At 43.9% G+C, this 27,768-nt stretch overlaps 2 protein-coding genes across 30 annotated transcripts in view; one reads left to right on the top strand and one right to left on the bottom strand.

Moving 5' to 3' along the window:
• RPS27L (ribosomal protein S27 like) overlaps positions 1 to 27,768 on the top strand; it is a 334,929-nt gene that overhangs the window by 13,840 nt on the left and 293,321 nt on the right. The window lies entirely within an intron of this gene.
• On the bottom strand, positions 8,865 to 27,455 carry TPM1 (tropomyosin 1). 26 transcript variants are annotated; one of them, XM_048955876.1, is made up of 11 exons: positions 27,144 to 27,450; positions 26,387 to 26,512; positions 26,082 to 26,207; positions 20,097 to 20,230; positions 18,759 to 18,876; positions 18,568 to 18,638; positions 18,247 to 18,322; positions 17,122 to 17,184; positions 16,787 to 16,856; positions 15,364 to 15,647; positions 13,980 to 14,123 (listed from the first exon to the last, which is right to left on the bottom strand). In XM_048955876.1, exons 1-10 carry the CDS (start codon positions 27,255 to 27,257, stop codon positions 15,565 to 15,567), a joined length of 981 nt encoding a protein of 326 aa, XP_048811833.1. In that variant the 5' UTR covers positions 27,258 to 27,450; the 3' UTR covers positions 13,980 to 14,123; positions 15,364 to 15,564. The 26 variants fall into 26 exon arrangements, with proteins under 26 accessions (XP_048811832.1, XP_048811820.1, XP_048811816.1 ...); XM_048955875.1 differs by lacking the exons at positions 13,980 to 14,123; positions 15,364 to 15,647; positions 18,247 to 18,322 and adding exons at positions 8,865 to 9,797; positions 17,684 to 17,759 and having other exon boundaries at positions 27,144 to 27,447; XM_048955861.1 differs by lacking the exon at positions 26,082 to 26,207 and having other exon boundaries at positions 13,916 to 14,123; positions 27,144 to 27,452.

Here is a 27,768-nt window from a genome sequence, read left to right as displayed (position 1 = left end):
AACACCTCACCACTCTCATAGTACAGAACTTTCCCCTGACATCCAACCTAAATCTTACCTCCCTCAACTTAAAACTATTTCCCCTTGTCCTGCAGTTATCAGCCCTTTCAAAGAGTTGATTCCTCTCCTGTTTGAAGGCTCCCTTTAGGTACTGAAAGGCTGCAATGAGGTCACCCTGCAGCCTTCTTTTCTCCAGGCTGAACAAGCCCAACTCCCTCAGTGAGTCTTCATAGGGGAGGTGCTCCATTCCCCTGATCATCTTTGTGGCTCTTCTCTGGACCCTCTCCAACAGCTCCCTGTCTTTCTTGTACTGGGCACTCCAGACCTGGACACAAGAGCAGAGTAGAGGGGGACAATCACCTCCCTGTCCCAGTTTCAATTCCAGCTCTTTGTTCATCTGCACTTCCATGTCAGAGTGCTCCTCGGCTGCCGTCTGTCTCACAGCAGCAACACGTAACAGAACATTGGTGGGAAGGCTCAGCCTCCGCTGCTGTACCACCAACATCCCACCTCTGATGTCATGGGCCAACAGAATAAAATAGGAGGCATTACTTTTGGAGCATAATTCTGTACCTTATCGTATCTGTATCCTGCTGTCAGTGGCCCCACTGCTGTGAGGCAGGGATGTGAGAACAAGGTGGGCAGTAGCTTTCACACTGTTGTGCAGTGCTGCAGATCACCACTAATGCTACATGCTCATTCTGCTGTTGGTGGCCAGCAGAATCTGCAGGGTGCTTGTAAATCATGAGGATTCATTAATATTTCCTAAACCGCAGCTCCTTGGAAAGAATAATCTAGAGGCACTCTGAAATCAACCTCACGAATTCTGTCAATCTTCCTCCATTGCTGCAAACACCCCTGCAATCTCAGCAGTGTCTATCAGACGTTATTACGGCTGCTCCTGCTGCCCTGTCCACACTTTGATCTCAGTCTTTTCTCTGTAACGATCTCATTTGCTTTTCAGTTCACTGCGCAAAAGTTCTGAGGTGACATGCTCCTCCATTTAACACTTCCACTTCAGTTGAAAAGGGGTAAGGTTTTTAACACAAAACCAGGTAAGTTTCAAATGATAGGAAACACGTGATGGTTGCTTGTACTCCTCTGACAGCGGGTGTGCTGCTTCTGAAATCATGAGAACAGTTCTGCCCTCCATCCTACTGAATAGCACGGGCCCAAGCAGAAGCTTGCAGGCTGAGTTGGAGGGAAGGGGCTCTCAGAACTTTGGGAAGGCAGTGAAAGGAGAGAAGTTTAACATTCTCCTTTGTTCTCTTCCTTTGGATTGATTTTGAACCAATGACACGTTCCATTAATCTCTGGGTTTGTAAGTTCTGTAAATATTTTTTAAAAACTAACTTCTAGAACGAAAAATGTTGGATGTAATGGAAAATAACAGGAAAAAGCTGACACTATCAAAAGTAATTTCTCTGTCAGATAAAATGAAGAAAAATAGAAATTAATTAAAAGAATTAAAAAACCCATTATCTATATATACAAGGACACAAGGGAAACTGATGCTGAAGAATACAGAGCAAAGGGCTGATGGCTCCCTTGGTCACACTTGCTGTTTCTGTTCTCAGTAAAAACAAATTATTTCTGAATTTGAAAACATGACAAACACGAGGAATATTGGGTACAGACAGAAATCAAGCTCTTCTTTTTTCAGAAGCCTTTTCATTTACTTGAGAACCAAGAGATAGGATTCTCTCCCTCTGGTCCGCTGCGTTCACACAGCAGGTGGCAGTAAGAAACTTCTTCATTTTAACCAGTCAGCAAACAGAATCCATTGCAGTTGGATCTCTGTTGTCACAGTGTTACTGAACCGAGCTGTGACCACAGCCTCCTCTGCCTGATCTGTTAACCACTCACTTGTGGTCACTACAGCAGTTCTCAGGATATTATTATTCGTTTATCAAATGAGATAACATCAGATTATAGCACACACATTGTTACATCAGCAGTGCTAGGGCTGTTACACCCAGCCAAAAAAAGACATTGCTTTTCCAAAATGTATGTAAATGTGTTACTTACAGTTTTACGTTAATGTTTAAGTCCTCCCTGATTCTTTTGTTGTTGGTAGTGCTTCTTTTTTTATTTTTGTTTTCTCTAACTAAGCTTGTAAGTAGGTGAATGAGTTCTCCAACAACTTAGCCCACAAACATCAATCAGGAACCAATCTGGAAACATGCAAGATGTCTGCAGCAGGAGAAAAAGTTGCATTAAAAACACTGGATTTTCAGACACGTGGTTATCTTCAGCTCCACTTGAGCTGTGATTCAGGTATTTGTTAATCCTAACTTCTTGAGGAATTCAGTTAAGCACTGCTCAGCAGCACGGCTCCTGCTGTGCCATACCTAAGTCCCCATCACAAAGCAGAGGAGTGGTAGTGGATCCCAAGCCCAGCAGGGAGCCAGGAGGGGCCTGGTGCTGCTTTCACACAGCATCTCATACCTGGATGCGTGCAGCACAACAGGACAGTCAGCATTTGTCTGCCTTACACACATCGTATGAAAAATGTAGCTCTCCCTAACTTGATTAATTTTCCCGTGAGCTGAGGATGGTCACTTGGGAAACAGTTAATTTCTGTAGGACAGAAAGTGAAAGCTTTATAGTGCCACGTCGCTGCTTCCTTTGTTTTATGAAAATTCCATCAGTCTGACAGAGTTCCTAGAAACAACAGGATGGGAGCCTGGGAAACATTTTGTGCATCGTGGAAAGGAATGCTGAACAGACCATGCTGGAGCCCACAGACCCTCCAGAGGGCACACACACTGCTTTTTCTTCTTTGCAGAAACATCAGTTTTGAAATGCTGGCTTCTCAGGGGTGATTTCCTCATACGTGTAATTCAGGGCCTGCTTGAGCCTCTTGGGACTCAAAGGAAAAATAATTGTCACCAGCTGAAAATCGGTAACTAAGGAACGTTTGGGAAAAACATCAGTGTAAAAAAAGAACAACAAAAAATAAACACCACTGCTAAACCACCACCAACTAAAAGAAAAAAAACCCACAAGAAACCACACAGAATTACTTCCTGTTTTTCTTAAGTTCTTCTCCAGAGAGAACTAAACAATTGCATCCCTGAGAATGGCTCCATATTCACCACTAAAATTCAGTTGCTGTGCATAAAACGTAGCCCTCTACAGCTTCTCTCCCTGCTCTGTGGGGGGAGGTAACATACAGCACGGGAAAAGCCATCTTGTGTAACCACTGAGCACCCTACAGCACCACTGCCTCCCCTTACTCTTCCTGGTGTATCTTTTCAAACCAGAGCAGGCTGCTACAAAACAAAGTAACAGTACAGAGGGGATGAAAAACACACAAAAGATTGAGCACGTTAACCATAAGGCATCATTCTGATCTCGTATGTCCAAAGCTGCAATTATAATGTACATGCCCTTCAGACAACTTTTTGGCTCCTTGAGAGGAGCTCCTCACAAATGAGTGATAAGCACCTTTCTCTACTCCTCTCCCCAGAACACAAATCTCAATAAAATGAACAAGCCCCAGACATCTGAGCAGCAAGAAAAGCGGCAGTGAGAACCAAGACTGTCTGATGTACAGGAGACAGATGGACCCTTCTGCCATGCTTGTGTGCCACAGCTGAGCAGCACCTCTGCAGTGTATTATGCCTACCTACAAGTGAGAGCAGCAACAGGCATATTTGCATTGACAGAAAGAGCAACAGGAGGAAAACACATGTTCCCAGATCTAACGTAACGAATTGTGACGAACATCCCAGTGTGAAGAACAGGGTCCTTACTTGCAATTACTATCCTGATCTGTTCTTCTGGATGAAAGACCAGATCAGATCTCTCTCAGCATCTGATATTCTGGCAATTTTTCCAAGCCCTCTCTGAAGCTCCAGCATTTTTTTTGTTTGTTTTTTGTCTGATATCTACTGCCATGAGCAAATGAGGTATAATGCTGGTTGCTAGCCCTTGCTCCACACCTTTGCTGTTCTGAACATCCACTTTAGTGTGGTTTCACTTACCTGTGCTGCAATTACAACTTTATTCTGCTGTGCAGATATCTCTGGGACCACTAACAGCACTCTTTGTGAGAACTGTGCACAGATAACTCAAATTGCACAGGCTGGTCAAAAACAGGAAAAAGCCTCTTATCAAATTAGCAACATCTCAGATACTTGGGTGGAGGCATTTGGCACTGGGCTCACATATTCCTACGGGAGCGTGTCTGTGCACACCATACAGACTCCATTCCTTTGTTTCATATCCTTGTTCCCAAGTTGAGGCATGTTTCAGAAGAGCCTCTCTGTAGAGGTGTAAGTGCACAATTACTGGATGCTACACAGATCAGGCGGAGGGGATTTTACTCTGCCCTTTCGTTACATGCAAGATCACAGTAAATCACATTAAACCAATTTACACAGCCTTGTCCTGCATTTTACACTGCAAAAACTAAAGTAGGCATTTTGTACCTTTGCAGGCAGACCTATGAAAAATAGCTAAGAGCATTTTAGAAACTTCACTGCTGGGGGAACAGAACTATCTGAGGTGACAGATTTCTGAGTTTTTCCCACTTGGAACAACCAATCATCTGCTTGAGCTGGAAACATTATTTCTTTGACCTTGAACCAAACCAGAACATGGCATCAGCACAGAATAGTTTCATTGGTTACCATGTACATGCACCTTCTGATGTATAATAGTGGATGTCATGTACACATACACACCCAAGTTGCAGTTGTACTTCAAAGTGTGATTAACAATACTAAAAAACCCAACCCCATGAAATGAAAACCAGGTTTACTACCTGCACACTCACATTTATGTCTGCCATTCAGTTTGAATTCCTTTTTATCCCATTGCCTCCAGTAATAACAATCTTGTAGTGGGAAGATTATCAAGGCTCCCATGAAGGCTTCAGAAGAGAATCAAGCTCAAGGTGTGCAAAGGCTGAAAGGAAAGCTGCGCTCCACTTAAGTGATGACAACATTTCTTCCAAGTGGTGTAATAAAAGCTAACAAGCTCCTACATGACTTGGCACCTGTCAAATTTAAACAACAGGTGTGAGCAAAATGCATTTGATATATAGACAGGTGGTGTTCTTGTAAATTCTCAAACAGGAAAATAAAACAAACTAAGCAAAATTCCCACTCTCAAAAATATATGAATAACCAAAGCAAAGTAACAAAGTAACACACTTTTTACTGTTCACCCTAAAATAGGGAGTGTAATTTCTTCACTATTGCCTTAAAGGCAAAACAGACCAAAGGAAAAGAGGATCTGGGAAAACAGATGTTAGAGCTTTCTGCTTTTACTGTATTTTAAATAGGGATTCTGAAATCTCCAGCCTTTAATCCAGCATGCAGGTGTTCTGCTGAGATCAACACAAACTGCTGCATGCTCTTCACCTTTGAACATCAATCTTTTTCTTTAGAAACTGAAATCCAGCATTACAATTGAGGCTGGGGACAGCTGTTTATTTTTTTAAACCCACATACCAAACATAACAGCAGCTAAAGACCCAGCAGCTTTGACTCAAGAGAGAACTTCTTATTTTGTATTGACTTCATAAAGTTCAATGCTAAAACACTGAGCCTGCTCTGATGGGACAGCCTGACTAAGATTTAGTCAAACTGGCAGGTCTTGGCTGTGTGCACACTAGAAATAGCCACAGTTCTATATGCTCCTATCCAGTTCAGTAAAATGAACTGCTAAGAAACAACTTAGCTGAAATTGCAGAAATCCCTGTATTAACTACCTGCACTTACTACAAACTTGGGATTTTATAGACTGTTTCTTAATTCAATCAATCAAAATTGTACATAACAAGTAATTGACAAGAATAATGGATTCACAATCCTTCCAAGCAGACCTTTTGCTAGCCACAGTGTTGCTAACGCCTGCAGCTGATACACTGAAATGGAAGCAGAGGGGGAATTTGGCAGCTTAATTACTCCAAATAGCAGCGTTTGCTCCTCCTCCTCCTGAGGCACAGGCTAATGTGTTTCCTATTGTTGTACACTGACAATAACAATCCCAGCACACAGCACCTCCCATGGATGAGCAACCAGTTTGGGTCCCTTAGGCTTCCTCTTGTGCCTACAAACCCACCCAGTGCTAATCTCCAGGAAATGCCCTGCACTCAGACACGACTGTGTGTGCAGCTAATAAAAGCACATGCAAATTTGCTTTTAGAAGTTTGTTAAACACTGAAAAGCAGCAATTAAGGGCAGTGCAGCTTTATTTGTGGTTTAGTTTCTTTTTTTCCTTTTTGAAGGTACCATGATTTCCTTGCCAAAGTAACTGATAATAAAGTCCCAGCCTTAAAAAACTTACAACTTCAATTTTTTATTTTTAGCTTTTTAGTTAGCTAATTACTTTTTTTTTTTTCCTTCTTTTCTCCCTTTTTTTGCTGGCAACATTCAGACACTGCAGTAGTCAAACAGTCCAGTGTAATAGATACTCCCAACAATACTGAGTGAAGTTTACCAACTTAATTGACTCTGAGCAGTGTGCACGATACATTTTACAGTCAGATTTCTCCCTCAGGAGCTAAAGCTCTGACAGGCTCTGCAGGCCACTGTTTCAACCTCATTTCTTAAAGAAAAGGGCTTAAATGTCACTCTTAACTCTGCCTCTCTTCACATCGAACAACATTTAAACTTGCTGAATAGTTTTGGCCATAGAGAACTCCAGAAAGAAAACTATTTCTGCAAGGTCCAAGTTTTGTGAATGTAGGGAGCCAGTAAGATAGAAGGAGCAAACCATGAGCATCCTGGTACGAGGAAAGGCAGATAGATCACCTTACACATTCCTAGATAGCAGAGAAATGCCATAAGGGCAGCAAAAGACAACACAAATGCCTCAGCATCTGGAAAAACCTTCACTGCATGTTGAAAGTCAACCACAAGACAGGAAACTGCGAAGAGACAGGTTCTGCCAGTTCCATGAGTACTGCTCACTTCACTGAAAGAAGGCAGCTCACAAACCTACCCAGATCACAGCATGACTGCACAACAACGCTGTTTCAGCCTGCTAAATGTGTTCCTTCATGGAAGAAAAGAGAAGAGTAACACTCCAAATCGAGATTCTTGCCATGGGGAACCCTGAATGAGGCATAGTTTTACCATTTAATGTATTTTATAGTTAGCATTTCTGACAAAAAAGCTGCAAGAGCAAGAAATTCCCATTTGTTTGTAACAGAGTTAAATCAAAGGCCAACTTGTTTATTTTACAGGCCAGAACTTTCCAGCTTCGCGAGTTGGGTGTGATTAGGCACTGCAGGCAAAGAATCTGCAATGTCTGGAGGCTTATGATATATGCCAGAAACAGATTTTCATGCTCCAGCAAATACATAAATATATACATATACAGACACACACATTAAGTCTGTTGGCAATCAGTCAGCCAAAAACACCACTTGGGGTGTTTCACTCTTCACCGCTCCCCTCAGCTTCCCCTGGAGCCAGAAAGCTTTTATTTGCCTACTACAAAGCTTTATGGCATTAGCTGCAGCAGTATGTTTTGGGGAAATCTATTCTAAAAGGAGACTCATTTTTTTCACATTATTTCTTATCTCCTTATATGCACACACTTGCCCTTCTAGTGGGAGGTGATCACACTAAGGGACACTAAACCCACAGCTTTCTCCTTAGTGTTACACAGAACAAGAGATGAAATCACACTTCCCAAACCACAGCGCAGTTTGTGTTCTCCAAGAAAACAAAAAAATCAAAGCAGTGAACAAATGGTCTGAACTCACTCAGGCACACCATGTAGGACCAAAGCACAGATCCCGGGATCATAAACACAATTCAGTGCAGCAGGCAGCGCATTTAATCATACAAGACTCATAGCCAGGAGCCAGGAACTCCTCTGATCAGCTCCCAGAGCAGCCTCAGGCCCAGCCCTGCAAACTACTACCTACTTAGCACAGCATTTCCTGCTGCAAACAGCCCTACTGACTCCAGCAGTGCCACTCAAAGCTGGGGGCTTGAGCTCTCAGAGCCCAATTATCCATCATTTTATCCCTACGCTGAGAAACAAGAATGAGATTAGTATAACTTACTGCTGCAAATCTGTTATCTGGAGATTTAGACTGTCAGGCTCCAAGAGAAGCTTAAGGCTCTACCAGAGCTTTTTAACACTTATTTTGCCTCCTAAAGGCACTTACACGGAATGTGAAGCCACACATCTCCTTTCCATTCAGGTTGATTTTGCAGCAGCCAATGAATCATGCAGTGGCTTGCAATGCTGCAAACTCCTGCCTTTCATTCCAAAATAAAAAACAAACAAAACAAACAAAAAAACCCCAAACCTTCCTCCACCCCCACCAAAACCCACCTCCCTATGACTCCCCTTTAACCTGACACCACCATGTACTACTTTACCCTTTCACTGCTACACAAGCTGCTGAGTCACTTCATTTCAGTTGCTTGCTAAGGCAATCCTCTGATGATCTGGAGGGCTATCTATCTATATCAAGCTCCTCACTGCTACAAGGATGCACAGCATCAGCTTTCAGTGATGTACTAAAGAAAAAAAAAGGGATGAAAATTATTATGAAAGACATGCAATGCTTTTACTGAAAGCAGTTTTAGTGAACAATGGATTTTTGAAATGTTTGTCTTCCCTTGAGCGATGGTCATCACCTGCACCCGTCTGGAAACACAATTGAGTGATGGGGATAGATACTCATAGTATGGCCCCTCTGAGCAGCTGCTGATCCATGCAAGTCCAAAACACAGCATTTCACTGCATTTTTTATACATTAGCTTAATAGCAAACGAGAGACTGGATACCAATGTGGTAACAGTGTACCCCAGTGAGCCAGTGCCAATATACACGTTTTACACAGCAATGCAGACACAAGCATGATGAAAAATCACAGGAGAGTAAAATTTAAAAAATGTCCTAAAATGTGCATTTTATTCCATATCATTATACAATGTTTACATACAGGTATACTTTTAAAACTGCTCAAAAGAAAGTGTGAAAAATAAAGTGAGGCGAATATCGATTTGTAAGTTCCACCCCCTCCCCAAGCTCCACACAAATAAAATACATTTTAAACAATCTCTTCCAAATTTGTGTTTTCTCCTGAATTTATTGAATCTTTCATTTGAACATGAAAAATACAATTGAGGGAATACTCAAGCTGAAATGTTGACCTACACTTATGTAATGAGCTGCAAGTTTACAATTTAAAACCTTCATAAGCCTTTGTTTTACTATGTTGACTACATATCCTTTGTGCTACTGAAAGAGAAGGCACAAAGTCCAAATCCTCACAGATCAGTAAAATGCTGATAAAAATAAGTTACTGTGCTCAACAAATCCTGACTCGTCAGGTATCAAATAAAAGCCCCTGGTAGAGCTTTTTGATCCAAATAGCACCCTTTGTACTGGATCTTTTTTGAAGATGCATCATTCTTGTTAAAAATTGTGGTTGGCACTTGAGGTGGGACTCTATCTGACACAGCCAGGATTCTCCCAGAGACTAAGCATTCCAATCACTGAACTCTCTACAAAGTGTAGGTAACATTTTGTTGGGAAATGGCACATTTAAACCATAATGAAATAGCTTAACCCGCATACAGCTTGCCCTTTTTGGTGTTTCCCTGACCCCTGCCTGATAATTGAGCTGACGTTCTTGTGACTGTGGTGAAACTAAAATAAAGACATGTTTATGGGGCTTCACGGCAAGCAGGTGTAAAAATAATAACAATGTGGTTGCTGCTAAGAAGGTTTTCACATGTTGTTTAACTCCAGTAAAGTTTGATCCAGCATCTGATGCATATTAAGGTTTTCTTCTTTGGCATGCGCCACTTTCTCTGTTGTGGGATCAGAAAATCAAAACATGAATAGCAGTTCTTCAGAGGCACTGATTCTCAGAACATGAAGGCATGCAGTGATCATTTCTAATTAAAGGCTCCGAAGGTGAGAAATATGCATGACCATAAATACTGATACCCTCAGAGAATACATCTAGAAAGAATTTCAAATTAAGAAAACAAACAGCAAGCAATACAGCTCTAGAACTGTTTGCAGGCACATCTGTTAAGAAAATGCACTGCGAACAGATGAGATTCTTGTATGTTCTGGAAGCTCTTTGATGCAAGAATGCAGGACAAGGAATGGAGGTGGGGTTTTGTTTGTTTTTAGGTTTTTGTTTTGTTTTTAAGTAGGGCAAGAAGAAAATAATTAGGTTCTTTGGAGACCCATACTTTAAATTCAGTGTAATTCAGAACTTCGAAAGAACAAACAAGAAATTAAAACCAATCTTCCTCGGGTCAAGTGATTTTTAAGAAATGTAATTCTTCTACAGCTTAAAAAAATAAAAGAAGTTAGTAGCTTTATGTTGCATGCACATTTTTATAGGACTATCATTCGACACACTTACATGATACAATAAATAAGCACAATGCTATAGAACTGCATCCTACCAGAATCCAGTAACAGTGACTTCACACTACTGCAGGCATATCTTTAAACAACTGACCGGGTATTTTCAGGTGGAGCTTGCACTCCTAGCATGTTTTTTTGGCGTTTTTTTCTTTCTTTTTTTCTTTTTTCCCCTCTTTTGGTCAATGGCTTTTGTTTTTGCCCAATCCATAGTAATCCAAAGTTAATGCACTGAAGTGTCCAGATAGCAAAACAGCTGTAACTAAATTTTGTGTTGTTTTTGGAATAGGAATCCTGAACACTTTCCTCTCACCCACTTTCCAGTAAAGCTCTCAGGGACAATTCCAACACCAACAAAAAGGTGGGCCTCTGCACAAGAAAGGCTCTTTTTTTATTTGAATACTGCTCCTAGAGTCCTCTGAGTGTTTACTGAAGTGGAAAGAAGTTGTTACTGCCCAGCCATATTAAGAGCAAACTGCTCCTCTAACTTAGGTGTGCATACAGATAAACAAAAGCCTCATCAGAAGGAACAGTGTATTTTTCCAAAACAAAATTAGAATTTAATCCATTAATATACCATGTAATCAACGGCCTGAAAAGTCAGTTTCTATGTTTCTTGCTCATTTCTACATTTACTGATTCATTCTTGAGGAACTTTTGGAAGAAGCAGTTTTAAGATAACAATAGTCACACTACAGTTTAATCCTCATTCAATGCCAGCTTTAGTTCATTAGTTAGGCGACTGTTTTGCTCAAGTTGCTGGTAGAGTTGGTCTGTACAGGCAGCAAGCAGGTTAGAAGGAAAAAAGAGGCAGAATGAAGACAGATTAGACAGAGAAAACAGATAAGTTAATAAAGAAACTGGTCACACCACAGACAGATCAGTAACAGAAACATTTTACCTTTGCTTCTAGAATCCTAGTAATTAAATAGCCACCCCAAGGAATGGCTATTGCAGCTGGCAATGGACTGGCTACCTCTCCTCTACAGAGAACAGCTGTGCAACAAGGAAGTGTGAACAGAAGAGCTACGGCTACATTCCTGGAAGAACGATGTCCTCCTTTAATCTCTACAAACAATGCATGGCAGATTGGTTTTATGAGTGCCAATTTTCTTTGTGAATAATTCAAGATGTGGTGGAACCTCATCTGACAGCTGGTAGAAAGGAACCGTGTCATAACCAATCTAACTAATGGCAGGAGAGATGCTGATAGCATGAACTGCCCTTAGGTTTCATTCTCGTTATACTTCTACTGTGGACTTTAACAACTGAAATGTTACTTCTAGTAGTGAAACATACGGTTATTACTGGTATAAACACACTTCAGTATCTTTAAACTGTCAAGTGGTACCTCATGAAAAAATCAACACCAAAACACTTGGTGAAAATGAACAGGATGGTTCACTTTTATAGACAGAAAGAACACCCACAGTAATGTTGTGACAGTGAATTTTAGTTAGCATTCTGCAGAATGAAAGCAAGCTTTGTGAGAAGTTTTGACTATTTTTCCTCAAACTGTATAGATCTCAACAGTTTAGATTCAAACTGCACTTCCAGCTTCTTGATCCTAGATTACTCTGCTACAGGAAATGACTGATTCTTTTCCACAGGCTTCCTAGCAGCTTTCACAACAATCCTCTTCCTCACAGAGTCTGGTCACAGCAGCTCACAGCTACAGCACAGCATGCACAGTGAGCTGCTCTGCAGAGCCTGCCTGCACCGAGTGACAACAGCTCTCTTCTCCCCCCAGCCAGCTCAGTGGGAGCAGGGCACGGTTCACATTCCTATTCTTGGACACCTGGATTTCTGTTTCTCTTACGAGGATAACATTAGACACTAAGACATACATGTAAGAAAAGCAGAGACCTCATAAATAACTTAAACTCCATTTTGTTTGGCACAACGTATTTAGTTGTTATTTAAACATGACAACAGAATTTCAATCAAGAACTTGATGCTTACCTTCATCACAGAGAATTACTCTCTTGATGTGAGGCAGAGACTTCCAATATTTCTCAACACCCAAAATGAGACTAAAAGTTTCAAGTGTGGGAAGCATTTTCTGAGTGGACTGTAAGCTCCTGACTACTCACACACCTTTGGCCAGGTCACAACTACCTTACTTGGAGGAAGAGCCAAAGGTCTCTGCATGGAGCCACCTCAGAGTGGGGTGTTTGACAACTGGCATCGATCCCCTGGAGCTCAGCCTCAGCAGAACTACCCCTGCACACCACGCAGCCCAGACAAATGAAGTGCCGGAGCCAACCCTGCACTTGTGTCAACAAGACTCACACACACTACTTGCTACAGTAATGCACAGCTCAGGTCCAATGGTGGCAGGCTGCTGAAATACGCTACACTGAAAAACCAGAACAGTCAGCATCAGCAGATGGGCCAGCTATGAATTGTGTGTGCAGCTATCTGGATAAATGCACTGTATTGCCTGTTTCTAATACTCTGTCCAGCAATCCATCACTGCTACCATGAAGACAGCTGATTGTGTACGTTTGGTGGGAAGATTTAAATTAAGTATGAAGAACAATCATGAACTTTCCACCTTTTTTATTATTACTAGGCTTCTACTCTGGATTTTACTTCATTACTTCTTAAGAAATGAGTATTGAAAGGAGTTGAGGAAAAAAACCACTGTGGACACAGTAAAACAAACTACAGAATCAGAGGCTGGGCTTGCTGGAGTGTAACATACACTGGCTGAGCTGATAAGTGATGAGTGATCAAATGTCTGAGCTTTCAAATCTGGAATCAGTGTTTGACACTGCAGCAGATCCATCTAATTATTACATTAATTGTGAAAAGTTTCCTACTCCAATTCTGAAACATTTTTCATAAATGAGAAGCCTAAGCTCATAAATCTAAGCTAAGCACAAGAGTGGAAAGCTACAGAAGTCTCTGCTCAACCTTAGATCACACCCTGCCACTCAAGAGAAACATAATGAAAAAAAAAGCAAGCAAGCAAAATCTTTGCAGAGGAATCCAGGTGTGAAAGAGGGGAACGCTTCTTTTTGCACAACATCCTGAAGCTTTTGATATTGCCCCTTTAAATCCTTGATTGAACTTACTGAACAAATACATTTACATAAAAGCAGAAAGTCTGAATCATCAAGCTAGGAGAAGATGTAAAGAGAAAAGTCAAGGGCTTAAGTGCTCGCTCAGACATGCTCCCACGACCAAGTGACCCCAGGGCAGCAGTGGCTCTGCAGATATTGGCCCAACAATAACAACTGAAAAAATTCCCACTATATTTGTCATTTTAACTGCATCATAGTTTGAGAAAGGGAGAGAGCACAACGGGTCAGCATCAACCCCAAATACCAAGAATGGGCATTCTCACTGCTAGCACTGCCTCTGCACTGTCAACATTAAGGCAAAAGCATTTGTGGGAAAAAAAAAAAGTGAAACACGAACAAAAATGAAATCTCTGATGGAAAAAAAACAAAAAAAAAAAACCCAGACAACTTTTTATTTTTTTATTAATAACTAAAATAGCTATTTGAATAAATAAAAGGCAAGGGGATAGCCAAAGGAATACAGCTGGGATGTTTATTTTACATTTAGAGATGTAGAGTTTCTGTACAATAGAGCACAAAGAGCATATTCTGAAACAGGTGCTAGAAAGATAGAGCCAAGTAAGCTAGAAGACAGGACAGTGAACCATGAAACATCCAAAAGCTTGGAAAGATGTTTTATCCAACCCGATGAAGATGTCTTTGGAGAAGTGAAGCAAAGAAAATTATCTGCACAAAAAGAAAAAGCGAGATAAGGTAGGAAATAAAAAAAGTGCAGTAAGAAGTCCAAAAAAAAGCAATAACAGCACAGCAGAATCCAGCATGCCAGGATAACTACTAGCAAAATGCCACACCATGCTGGGATTGGAATGCTATAGCAATTTCCTCATGTACCAGAGGAGGACTACATTTTAAAGCCTGTTTTCCATCAGCAAATATCCCAAATGAAAAACAAAACAAAACAACAAAACCACCAAAAACAAGTTGTAACCTCTGTTACAAAGAAGGGAAAAAAACTCCATTTGTTCAAAAAGCTATTGAGCAAATGCAGATGTGTTGGTACATAAAAAGTTGAAGAGTGGGAGGGGAGTAATGAAGAAATGTAGGGATTAGAAAGGGAAAAAAAGGAAAAAATAGTTAAAGTATGGATGCATGCAAAACACATTTTTTAGCTCTGAGCAAAGCTGCAGTAATGCTGAAAGTGCCAGCTTCCAAAAGAAACACTGGAACTGAACGGCACACCTCACAGGCATTTGAGAAAGCCACATCTCTTCTCTCCCAAGCCAGTTGCATGGGGTTCATGCAAACGAAAGGGATGAGCATGGGAAGGGCATGGGAAGGGGGATTTAGCATAGCCGACCTCTGTTCAGAGTTTTATGTCAATGTGGGAAAAGACGGTATGTATCAAACACCACGTGGATTACTCACACTCCTTACAAATGATCACTTTCTGGCTTTTTTCCCACCCCAAACCCTCTCTCTCCTAGCTAAAGCTGGTATTACCACACCTCTGGGATTTACTAATGAATTACTACTGCCCTCCACAAGATACATACGAACAACCAGCACTACACTTGTCACCTTTCTGGGTCTAAATCACAAGATGTCTTTACCTTCCACACTTGTAATTTAGTGGTAGCAGTAGAAAATTCAACTGCAGTGGAATTCCATTCAAGCAGTTCAGGAAATTTAAGAACAATGCAATCTATTACTAACAGAGCTAATTCTAAGTCCCTCTGAAACTTTTGTAAAGCTTTGGCAGAATAAAACAGTGAAGGCAAAAGAACACCCTGTGAATGCAGCAAGTGTTGAGATAATAACTACTGGCAAATTCAAAATGATGGTAAAAAATACTTGAACAGAGGTCAACTAGAAGGATAAAGGCAGAGCTACAAACAAATGGCAACCACAGGATATAGGGATCACTGATGCACACTGATAAAACACACGAGCTCATCGATTAGCTTACCAAATCACCATGAGTATTTACCAGGCTTGACACGGCACACCCACACTTAGCCACAGTAAATAAATGGTTCATGGTATTCTGTACATCTAATCTCACTAAGGTAATGCATCTCCTACTACGAGGAAGTATAATCTCACAAAGCCAGAACCACGCAATCAATGAGGGCAGGGAAGCAGGCACAGGCGCAAGCTGGAAAGACATTTACATGGAAGTCATATCGTTGAGAGCATGGTCCAGCTCCTCGCTGATGGCTTTGTACTTCAGTTTCTGAGCATAAAGCTCATCTAACAGTCCCCAAGGGAAGGTAGAGGTGCACAAGGAAATGGGAGTGTGGTCATGGGATGGAATGCGAGGGCAGCGGTGTGGGATACCATCCAAAAGCAGCAGGGAAGGGTAGGAACACACAGAAAGAAGTGTTGAGGCAGACAGAACAACAACAACAAAAAAAAACAAAATACAAAATTAGGGAAGAATAAAAAAATAACAGCAAATAGTTTTCTGTGATAAGCTCATTAACAGCACTGCCAGTGGGACAACCTGTGATTTAGGTAAAACAAAGCATAGAAGGGAAGGAAAATCTGCATCCTTGTCCTGGAGATTTGTTTTAACGCTCATTAGAAAGGCACACAGGAACTGCAAAAGTCAGTACCGTGGACAGGAGAGCTGAAAACAGGGCTCAAGATGCTAACTGTCTTAAGTGCTTGGCTTTCTTCTCTGCTTCCTGTAACAGTGACCATACATTTTCCACCTGCTACCTAGCTATTCTTCGTACTCTTTATGTGTATGCCTGCCATGCCAAGTAATCAAACTACATAAAATCCTAGACTTGATAGAACACACTGAAGTAGTAAGCTCCAATTACCAAACTGCTGAATTATTTTCTCTGGAAGGAGAAAGCACATTCAGCTGCAGTTCTGAAAGATCTGTCCAAACTTTAAAACAAACTCCATGGATGTAAATAAGGTGTCCTTCTCAAGATGTATACAATCTATTAGCTTTACTGAAAACCAGTAACTGTTGTTCTGCCCTGCCCTTATCAGAACAATAAATTAAGTCAGCTTGCTACATTTTAACTATTAGAAAACTAACACAGTTCTTTACCAGCTTTTTAGTAACATGACACTATTTATCTCATAATTTACCCTATGTATTTATATACTTCCAAGCAGAAGCATGTGAAGCAAAAAATGAAGAGTCTGGAAAACACCAGAGAAAAAGGAACAGGCAAGAGCAAAACATTTCACCAGAAACATTTCAGTTATCAACGTGTTTGAATGGAAAATCATTTTACCTTTTTACTTTTTAAGTAGACCCATTTATGTAATCTGGACAATTTAGGTGAGTAGCAGTTGGGTAGTGAATAAAACCAGGAGCATAAAAGACCTGTATCTCTTTAGTAAGCGCAGAAAACAAAGATCCATACCTTCTAGATCATCAATGCTCTTCTCCAGCTTGGTTACTGACCTCTCAGCAAATTCAGCACGGGTCTCAGCCTGGAGTCAAGATCAATACAAACAATTGTAGGAAATACACACATGCTAGTTACAAATAGAGGAGCAGCAATTCAAAGGAAGAAAAAAAAGAACGATGAGAGGAAGTAGATTTAAAATAAAACATTAAGGTGATGCTCCTTTTTTTGAGATATCCAGTAATTAACTGTCCCCAAAGGGATATGTTCATCCTTAAAGAATTCAAGTGTTTTTTATATTAAAAGAATTGTACTGGAAGATCTGTTGTACATAACAGCTCTAATTTTACCTCCTTCAGTTTGTCAGTTAGAACTTTAATCTCCTCTTCATATTTGTCTTCTTTCTGTGAGTACTGTAATTAGAAAGAAAACCACTGCTATTAGATCAGGTATTCTACATACATAAAAACACCACTCTTCTGATGGATCAACTGTATAAAAGGGAGTAATGTGGGCCTAACTAGATTAATTCCACTGCGATTGCACACAACTTATTACAAAAGCAGAATTTCCCTGAAGTTGTATTCTAGCACTACGCAGGGGAAAATGAGCAGAATTTAGCTTTACAGTTTTGAAGAGGAATAGTATTTGGAGGAATTAAATGTTAGCACACAAGTGCCACATTATATAATTAATATTTAACTCTGGGCCACTTAACGGAAGATGTATTCAAACAATACCAATTTATGTGGAACCAGAAGGAATGCATATTTGACTGGAAGTCCAAATGCTACTAACAAATGGCCTTGCTGAAATGCTGAAGTGATCAGCATATCAAACAATAAAACAAACCAAAAAGCCTATCCAGGGGGCAGCATAAGGGACACGTTCTCATGTAAGTCTCTAGCCTACCTTCTCAGCCTGAGCCTCCAGCGACTTCAGGTTGTTGGTCACAGTTTTCAACTCCTCTTCAAGCTCAGAACATTTGCTGTTATTTCGGAAGGAAGGCAGGAAAGGGGTGGATGGAAGATTCAGTCAAGCAAAAGAAACAGAAGGAAAAAAAAGGGGGAAAAGATAGAGAAAAATGAAACAACTACAGAGCAAAAGAACGGCCTTAAAAGCAGCTGAATCCATCACAGACTGAAAGCAACTGTTTACGATGCCAAATTCCATTTTAAGTGTGCATTTCAACAATGGCCAGACGTAAGTTATTTACAGTCCTTGGCTTACACAGAAATATTTACAAAGCTTTTACAAATACGACAGTTCAGCTTCTTTTTGGCTGCACAGGAGACCAGTTTTAAAGGTAAAAAATGAATTAACAAAAAAGAGACCAAAGAAAACAACCAAAGCAAGATGCAAGGGAGTAGAGAGCACAGTGAGGATTTATTTGCTACCGAGTGAGCTAACTGGCTATGGAAGCTGAAAGACTCGGGTTGCAGTTAAACCTAAAAACTGTTTATTAGTATCAGTACCTTATCCTCTGCAGCCATTAATGCTTTCAAGGTTTGATCCATTATTCTTAACTGTTCTTCCAGCTGTCGGACTTGGCTGTTAGTGAACACATGAAATGCACAAAAGCCATTCACAAAATCAGTGTGCAGGTACAGCATGCAGTGACAAAACACGCGCACACATACAAACACATTTACTTCAGTGCTGACCATTTATTTCAACCATTGAAGAGCAAACACAGCCTTGAGCTGAACACACAGTGTACTGCCAATGTTTCCATGCTGTTACAGTTTCTGTCTTGTAGCACCTCACAGGCACCTGAGGGACAATTGCACACTTACCTTTCTGATAGTTCAGCACGTTCCTCAGCCCGCTCCAGGTCACCCTCAATGATCACAAGCTTACGAGCCACCTACAGGCACAGGCAAACAACAATCATGGATTTCATTTTACTGCAGCCAACACCATCTGACCCTAGAATCCAAAGTGCAGGTAAAGTGCTTTAGGCTGCTCCCTGTGCCCCAAAACTGACCTCTTCATACTTGCGGTCGGCCTCTTCAGCAATGTGCTTAGCCTCTTTAAGCTGGATCTCTTGGATTTCCATCTTCTCTTCATCCTTCTGGGCTCTGTTTTCAATGACCTTCATTCCTCTGAAAGACACAAAAAAAACCCAACCCTACAAGTTCAGAGCTTGCAAGTTGATCTTCAGTTCTACCACTGACTGGAGTGTGTCTTTCAGGCAGATGTATTACAATGAATGAAGCACATCAGACACTTGATTCTTCACACCCACAATCTAATCCTGTGTATTTACACCTCAGAAGTTTAAAGGAAAAGCAGCATGACTTACGAAGAAAGAAAAGTTCATTTGTTTTAATTCTAATTCAACTCTGCCCAGAAACTCAACCACTCAACTATCCTTTTTTCTTTTAAATTCCATGAAAACTGTTCTTATAGAAAGAAAAATAAATGGTCTTGCTTCTAAAGACTCAATCATATGACTGAAGAAACCTGTTTTTCTAACATGCATCGTGAGATAGCACACTCCAACTCCTGCAGGACTGACATATTATGTTTATGAGAAAACAAATTCCCATGAGTTTTCTCATCTCAGAGTCCTAAAGCACTGACCTAAAGCTCTCTGAGCATGCAAAATTTAAACTCCTCCATGATAAGAAGTACAGTGAATTGCCCCCTCCTTCCACATAGATTTGATTCATTCTCTTCACATTGTCAGCAAGGTAGAAACAGATATGCAGAATACTTTGGATTCTTACCCAATATAAAGTACTACGAAAGTTATATAAAATATTATTTGCATTAGTAGAAGACATCTTTTAAATCCAACAAATCTTGAGTTCCTAAATGTGTCTGGAAATTCCAGACTAAACCTAATGGAATTTATGTGATCTCTCTCCTTTGTTCACCTTCAAGCACAGATCTTAACAGCAGGAGAACCAAAGCTTCTCTTAGCACTTAGTAACATTTTCTAACTGCAGTACAATTAAGAATCACTCAACAGCATGAGTACACATCAACTCTGTCAGTTGTCATTCAAATACAGAGGCCTGGACTGGGTCCAACAATTTTCCCAGGAAGCAGTATGATATAACAAAAGCTCTAGCCCACTCTATCTTATCTTTACAACTGAGACACAAACAACTATTTAAGTCTGTGTGTGCATTCTGGACATCCCTCTAGACAAGCTGCGACTGAAGACTGTGTGACTGAAGTCCAAAGGCAGAGTGGATGATATATGCAGAGGGACAAAGGAGTGGTTTAATTTATTTCCCTAACCCACACCCTAGCAATTACCACTTTCGTCATACAGACAATCCAGCTAATCACTTTCAGGAGTAACCCCACCCACCTTTCACTCTCATCTGCAGCCTTCTCAGCCTCTTCCAGCTTCTGCAGGGCAGTAGCCAAGCGCTCCTGAGCCCGATCCAACTCTTCCTCAACCAGTTGGATGCGTCTGTTCAGGGAAGCTACTTCACTCTCAGCCTAAGCACAGAAGAACAGAAGTTAGATCATAACAAGGCACGCATGACCCTCTGCAGAGGATTACCCCATGTACCCAGCAGTGCTATTTAATGGCACTTCAGCAGCTTCTGTTTTCATTCACTAAAAAGGCCATAGACAGAGATGTGCATGTCTTTACGATGCTTCTTTTCTATTAAACTTATTAAGAAACGTGCAACTTATGCACAATCCTTCTAGTCCTGCTCTCTAGCACAGTTCCCTAAATGTTATCTTATTAGCAGACACAAACCAATTACATCCTTTCTTCCTTCCTAGGAAATCAGCAGAAACAATCACAACCCTTATGTATTACCTCAAATCCATTACTTTTGCCATGTTTAGATAATAAAGACTTACAATGTTACCTCGAGTTCCACAAAAAGAGCTCAAAGTAGGAGTGCAAAAACATACTTAGATCAGCATCTGCAATGAGACAGCTCGTTCAGGGATAGCCTAAGAGCATTCAGGCACCTGAACACTCACAAATGTGAGTTTTGTTTATAGGCAAGATACTCAGTAGCTAACGGGGTACCAGCAGAAGTTACATCTTGGAAGGGTCCTGTAGCAACAACTGTTTAAAACATTTCATCCCCCTCCCTGCTGCCACCCTCAGAATTCCCCCAGATCCACCTCTCCTGCACAACATATCTGCTTATTCTTTCATACAATAACACTCACAACATGTCTACCTCTTATTACAAGTCTTTACTTCTAACATTTTCAAACCTACAGTTCTTAAGTTGCAGAATACCAGCCTTTCCATTATTCTGTTATTAAAAGTTATTTCTTTCTGAGGAAAGAACAAAAGCCATAAGTTAACTATTAATCTAAATAGTTAATGCTTCCAAGAATAATAGTTACTTTGAATTAGTACTGAAAATGATCTCGCTATATGTGAGGATGTGCAAATCTGGATTTCCAGCAGGGGGGGAAATTAAAAAACAACAAAAACCAAGGAAATCTATCCCACAAAAGTATCAGTTTGATGCTTTTCTTTTCTAAAATGTTTAAGGAACTGTTGATATTTGCTTGTTTTACTACTGCTGAGGTATTCGGATACAGCTTGCTACTACCAGAATTCTGTTGTCCCCAACACCAGTAAGAACAACTTAGGCACTACAAAGGCAAAACAACCTCAGAGAGCAGTAACACTGCCACTGGAGTTGCTATCAATAACACCAACATCTGGGAAGCAAATATATGTATCTGAACATTAATGGGTGCTGGGAGTGAGCACACTGAGCCAGGAGTGGAGGAGACTACATTCCTTCATATCAGCCCCCAAATTAAATCTTCACCTAGCCGTGTAATCAAGCAATGGCATTCCAAACCTGCAGGTTTCAGGCTTTGAACAGTAAGAATTTGAACCTTCAGAGAAACAAAGCAGCAGGGGTGGTGGTGGAAATCTATGTCCTTTCATTAACGTTACCCTTGGGAAATCTGTAATAGCACGAGTTAATTATTATCATGTCAAGACTTCTCATCACGATAAGCACACAGAATATGCTTAGAAACACTGGGTGACTAAAGTTCGAGTTTTTACTTCCTGCTCCACCACCAGTAATGTGCTGTGGGTTTCACCAACCAACCTTATATGGCCCCACTCACCCTTCCGCGGAGCAGGACTTCTTCCTTATATGGCAAGGAAGGAAAGAACCCCAGTGACATTAGGGGCACTCCCACAGCAAATATAACCTCCTGCATTTTTGACACAGCACTCAGACACCACATATTTTTACAATGAGCGATGACATGGGTATGTTACAATTCCCTGTTAATTACTACTGCTGTAAGAAAGACTGTTTTCCAGCTAATCATACAGTTGAAGAAGGAAGCCTGGTGAGACACAACCACAGTGACTTTTTGTAAAGGCAACGGCTGCTGCTTGCAGACCCCATACTTCACTGATCTGGTTTAACAACCACAAGTTGTGAACTGTGATATGCTTTGGCTGCAGTTTCAGCTTTTGCATTGTTTGCATATCTGTACCTTGCGCAGGAAGAAATTAAAAAAACCAGCAACAGCACTAGCCAGTCACATGCCATACACGTACAGCACTGCACTAAGGGAAGGGTCAGGTTCACATCTCAGCTTGCTCGCTCCATGTTCTCACAGCCTCCCTCAGTCATGCAGAAATACAGCTGTGACAATAAAAAAAAACTGGCAGTAGCAAAGAAGCACAGGTCTGTATGTGTCCATGAGTTCATTTTTCTGCATTTGTTCACTGAAGTGCTGATCCTCTCCAAACAAAAACTTCGTGCCGCACAAACATACTGTGCAGAATTCCATACAGTCCACGTAAACCTGCTGCAGGCAACAGACTGACACTACCCTTAAGGATGCTAAGCCTCACCGCACGGCCAGGCTCTCATGGTAAGACTTCAGAGGCAAGTGGGAATCCAGCACTGTGCCTTCTGCACCCAAAGGTGTCATCAGCACTTCCCATGGCAGGGACACAGCAGCTAACCTAGTTTAGCACTACGTATGTTGCTGAAGGCGTTCTTCACTCACAGAAAATAGTTTATAAAACAAATCCAGCTTTCTTTAAGACAGAAACCCTTACAAGTTAATCACGAAATCACAGAACTGTAGGGGTCAGAAGGAACTTCTGTGGATCTCCCCATCCAACTCTCTGCCAAAGCAGGTTCTCTACAGTAGGCTGCACGGGAAAACATCCAGGTAGGTTTTGAATGTCTCCAGAGATGACTCCCCCACCCCTCTGGGCGGTTCCAGTGATCTGTCATCCTCACAGTAAAGAAGTTTTTCCTCATGTTCATATGGAACTTTCTGTATTGCAGTTTATGCCCACTGCCTCATCCTGTTGCTGGGCACCACCAAAGAGCCCAGCCCCATCCACCCAACAGACACTGCTAAGTACTGATCAGGTCTCTCCTCATCCTTTTCTCCATGCTGAACAGCCCCAAGTCTCTCAGCCTTTCCTCATAACGCAGATGCTCCAAGCCCCCATCATCCTTGTGGCCCTCCACCTGTGGGGACCCACTTTCCAGATCTGCCCTACGATGTGATGCGATGCCTTGCAATGCGATCTCTCACTCAAACAACATTACAAGGCTACGTGCACTGCCTTGTGGGTCTGCTTCACAGCTGCACGGGTCAGGAGTCACACACGGTGCTCCTCTGCTCGAGCAGCTCTGAACACTCACCAACACCAGACACTGCTTTTTTAAGCTCGCTGCCCAGAACCCGAATTACAAATGAGTTATTTGGCATGAATTTCCCGCAAACTCCGAAGATACGGTCACAAAGAGCACTCTACATTTCATAGAAAGAAACAACAAAACTCCAGCCGCCACCATTCCCCAAGGTCAGCGCTATCGGCTTCGTGCAGCATCGGGCACCCACAGCCGCATCCACACCGATCTGCGCTGCCTACACCTGCCCTGCCCTGCCCTGCCCAAAGCTGCGCACACCGCTGCCCCGCAGCCCGGCCGGGCCCTCAGGCTGAGCTGAGCTGCGCCCGCCGTGCCGTGGCCGCCGCCCGCAGGTACCGCCGCGCCGGGGAGCGGCTGCCCGCGGCCCTGAGACGCCCGGGGCCCTACCTCCTCCCGCAGGGCCCGCTCCTGGTCCACCTCCCGCTGCAGCCTGCCCGCCCGCTCCTCCGCGGCGTCCGCCTGCTCCTGCAGGCTGCGGATCTTCCTCCGCACGGCCTCGAGCGAGCTCATCGCCGCCATGCCCTCGCCGTCCGATCGGCTCCGACCCGCTCCGCGCCTCGCCGCCGGCCTGCGCCGCCTCCCTCCCTCCGCCCCGGCCCCGGAAGTCCTCCGCGCCGCGCCGCGCACCGGGGCGGGGCCGGCGACACCGAGCCGGAGGGGAGCGGCGCAGGGAGGCGGCGGGGCAGCGCGCCGGTCCGCGCCGGGGTGGGGCGGGCGCCGGGCGAGGCCGGGCCGGCGGGGAGAGGCTCGGCGGCGGGGCCGGGCAGCCAGGTGGGCGCGGGGGCTGTAGCGCCCTCTGGCGGCCGCCCCGCTCCCCGCCGTAGCCCCGCGCCGCACCGGCCGAGCGGCGGAAAGCGATGCCGAGAGGCCGGCCGGCCTCCGTCCTTCGCCCGAACGGGCTCCCGGGACGTGGGGAGCGGGGCTGAACACGGGGCGGAAGGAGGTGCCCCACGCTGCCGAGTTGAGTCGGGAGGTGCTGCTCCCTCATCTCGTGCGAGGTTGCTCCACCTCGGCAGCGGCGCTCCCTGCCCTGCTCTGCCCTTTTCCTGGGGCTCGGAACTATCCGAACGAGTCGTGCAAACGCCGGGTCACAGCAGTGCCCCAAGACACTCCACGTGGCCCAAAAGCACGGCATCCTGACATTCCACGCACACCAGTAAGTACAGCCTTCTCTCCAGCCAGGCTCTCTGCCCCAGGGTGACTGCACCCAACACCCGTCCCAACGAGCTCCCAAACGCAGCTCTCCAGCAAAGGGAAACGGCGCTGGGATTGGTCAGGGGCATCGTGCTTTTCAGGCGGGGAATCTGGTAGCACTGCTCTCGCCTTCATCCCCGGCGATTCCCAAATAGTCTGCATACTTTTCCTTATAAGGAATATCTCCCCTGGATCTGTATGCGGTTCCTTTGAACGAGTCCAATAAGGGCCCTGCTAGGAAGTGCCTCTCCTCAGTGCGGCCTCGCTCAGAAGACAGACATCTGATCCACATTACATACAGAACCCCTCTCATCCCTACGTGCACTTATTACTGAGGTCTCTCTCAAAACTACACAACTTAATTGCTTTGCTTTATGGTTTGCTCTTTCAAAAAGTAAAATAAGATAAAAGCGTGTTGTCTTTGATGCCAAGTTGGCTTTAGCAACGTTTCCCTTTCTAAAAGTATCCTTCCTCCACTTTGCTCTGTGACAACTCCTTAGCTTTGAGGCCGATTCTGAAAGCAGCGCTATAGGAAAAGGATGGTCATGGCTTTGGAAGCGCTGTGGTTTCACCACGTCCTGTAATTCAGACCCGAGATGTATTTGGAGAGAACTGGGTTGGACTGCAGGAGCCACACCGCAGGCAGAGCCCACACTGCTCTGGGCCTTATCTGCAGGAACAGGAAACTCGCATCGCTCCATGCGTGTAATGCATTAATTAGATGCATGTCAGGGGCGGACAGGTGGGTGGGCTGAGGCCTGGGAGGGACACAGGCTCTTGCACTATTACCATATAAAGTGCTGAGCTATATATATCCCCCAGCCTGCTCCCAAGATCCCTGTCCTCCAAACTGCAAACCCAGCAAGTATCATCTTCCAATTTCCTCTCACGCAGGACTGAACTTTTCTTTGAGATGTGAAATCATCTTCGATTTTTCCAAGAATAAAAACTAGGAGCAGGGACTTTATCTGTGGGATGACTGAATGAGCCCAACTAGTTCCTAGCAGCAGCACTAATGCATGTATGCCTACAACTCTCCTGCAGAAACAACCAGCAGCCCTTATTCTGCATCTGTGGGACGTACAGGATGTCCCAGCTGTCCCTCCCAGGCCTAGTTGCTGTCAGCTCTCTGATTCAGTCTCATCGACTATCACAGCACTACTGTTCCTACCCAAGCTACTTTTTCCATCATCTCAATTGACAATCCACAGCAAATGGAACAACAGCAAGTACACACAAAAAGCACGTGTTGAGTGAGCAGAAACCCAATCAATGCCTCGGACAATGTGCAAATCTCATGCAAGGAGGCAGTGCTGTGTCTCCCACCTCCCTGCCCAGGAGGTGCCAGGAGCCTGAGCCCAGCATGGCCACAGAGCGCTGCCTGGTGGGAGTCCTGGCTGTCCTGTGCAGTGGAGGTGTCTGTTCCTTGTATGAAGGGGGTGGTGGAAGGGACAGGGGTAACTTACATCTGTGGCCTTTTTGTCAGCCAGTTCCAACTTTTCCTGTGCATCTTTAAGGGACTCGGAGTATTTGTCCAGCTCATCCTCAGTGCCCTTCAGCTTCTTTTGCAGAGCCACCAGCTCGTCCTCCAGCTGTGACACGGGCGGAAGGTGGTGGAGAGGGGAGGGCAGGCAGGAAAAGGTGCAGCAGGCAATGTGATCGTGCAAAGGGACAAGTGCGAGTGCAGAAGAGACAGAAAAGGACAGACAGACAGAGAGAGAAAGAAGGAGAGACAGTTAGATTCTCTGTGCTTACGGTAAGGGCACGATACCTTGGCAGCATTCTCCTCTGCGGAGAGGAGGCTGTCCTCAGACTTGTGCAGCTCTTCCAGCACTTGGTCTCTCGAATCCTCCGTCACGCGCAATTGCTTTTCCAATTGCACAATGTCATCCTCTAACTAGGTGCACAAGAGGAAATACAATGCACAGATACATTTCTCCCTGGGCTCTGAAAAGGGGGAAGGTCATCTTTAAATCTCTCTCCTTGCCTCTGGCCTTTTCTGGGATCTCCAAGAAACTCACAACCACCACGTCTCCAACCCCCAAACTAACAAAACCCCACGTGTGCTGGGGTGGATCAGGGGGGAGGCTTGGAGCAGGCCAGGAAAATGGGACACATATCTGGAAAGAGGGGGAGCAGCTAGAACCGGACAAGTCTGCTGGATAGCACTGGGGGAGGGGGCACAAACTCAGCTTTAAGTCCTTTGCCAAACCATAGCACGTCTATCCAGAGCTAACAGCTGCTCCAGGCAGTGTCCCCCAGCCATGCCCCTGTGACAAAGGCACGGAGGCCACGCAGCTGTCCCAGGACCCCTCCCCAGCAGGATGGAGCAGTGGTCTCCTGCCCGGCCCAGGGAGCCTCCAGCCACGTTCTTTAGGGGAGTTTCAGTACTTCAATCGGTTCTTCGGGCAATGGAGGGGGAGGTGGGGAAGGATACAATAAGGTACGTTAAAAAAAGGTTAGAGAAAGCGATCGCCTGGAAAGGCATGTGCCCCGGCACCAGTAACACCCGGTCTCTCGGTGCAGACCTGCTTGCTCCTCTCCTCCGCTGCCTTCTTGTCTGCTTCGGCTTGCTCGGCTCTGTCCAAGGCATTCTCCTTGTCCAGTTTCAGCATCTGCATCTTTTTCTTGATGGCATCCATGGCGGCGGTGGGTTAAGGCGCGTCCCGCGCGAACTACAGCCGAAATCAGAGCAGGGAAAGCGGCGGGAGAGCCCCGATACGAATCCGAGCCGCGGCCCCGGGGAGCGCTGGGGCCAACGAGTGCGGGACGGGCGCCGATGGAGTGCGGGCGGCGGGCGGGGAGCGCCTCACTGATATGGCCTTTCCCAGGGGGCTGACTGCATTCCTCAGGACATCCAATACTTTTTTGGAAAGGGCTTTTTTTTTTTTCTTCTTTTTTCCCCTCCCTCCTCCGTTTGTCCCTACCCCTTTCCCTCGCTTCGCTCGCCCTCGGCTTTTTTCGGCGGCTCGGCTCTCCCATTCGCTGCCGCCCGCCTTTTGACCGTGGATATGCCTATATATGGGATGTGACGGGCGAGGTAAGGCGGGGGAGAGGTTCGTTCCTAGTTCTAAGCGGGCAAGACGGGGCATTTCGCTGCTACTCCTAGGAGGAAAAAATAAATAAAAAAAGGGGGAAGGGCAGAGACTCGGG

The sequence above is a fragment of the Lagopus muta genome, chromosome 10 (genome assembly GCF_023343835.1).
Source record: "Lagopus muta isolate bLagMut1 chromosome 10, bLagMut1 primary, whole genome shotgun sequence".
NCBI lineage: Eukaryota > Metazoa > Chordata > Aves > Galliformes > Phasianidae > Lagopus > Lagopus muta.
This window is presented reverse-complemented; position numbering and strand designations above follow the sequence as displayed.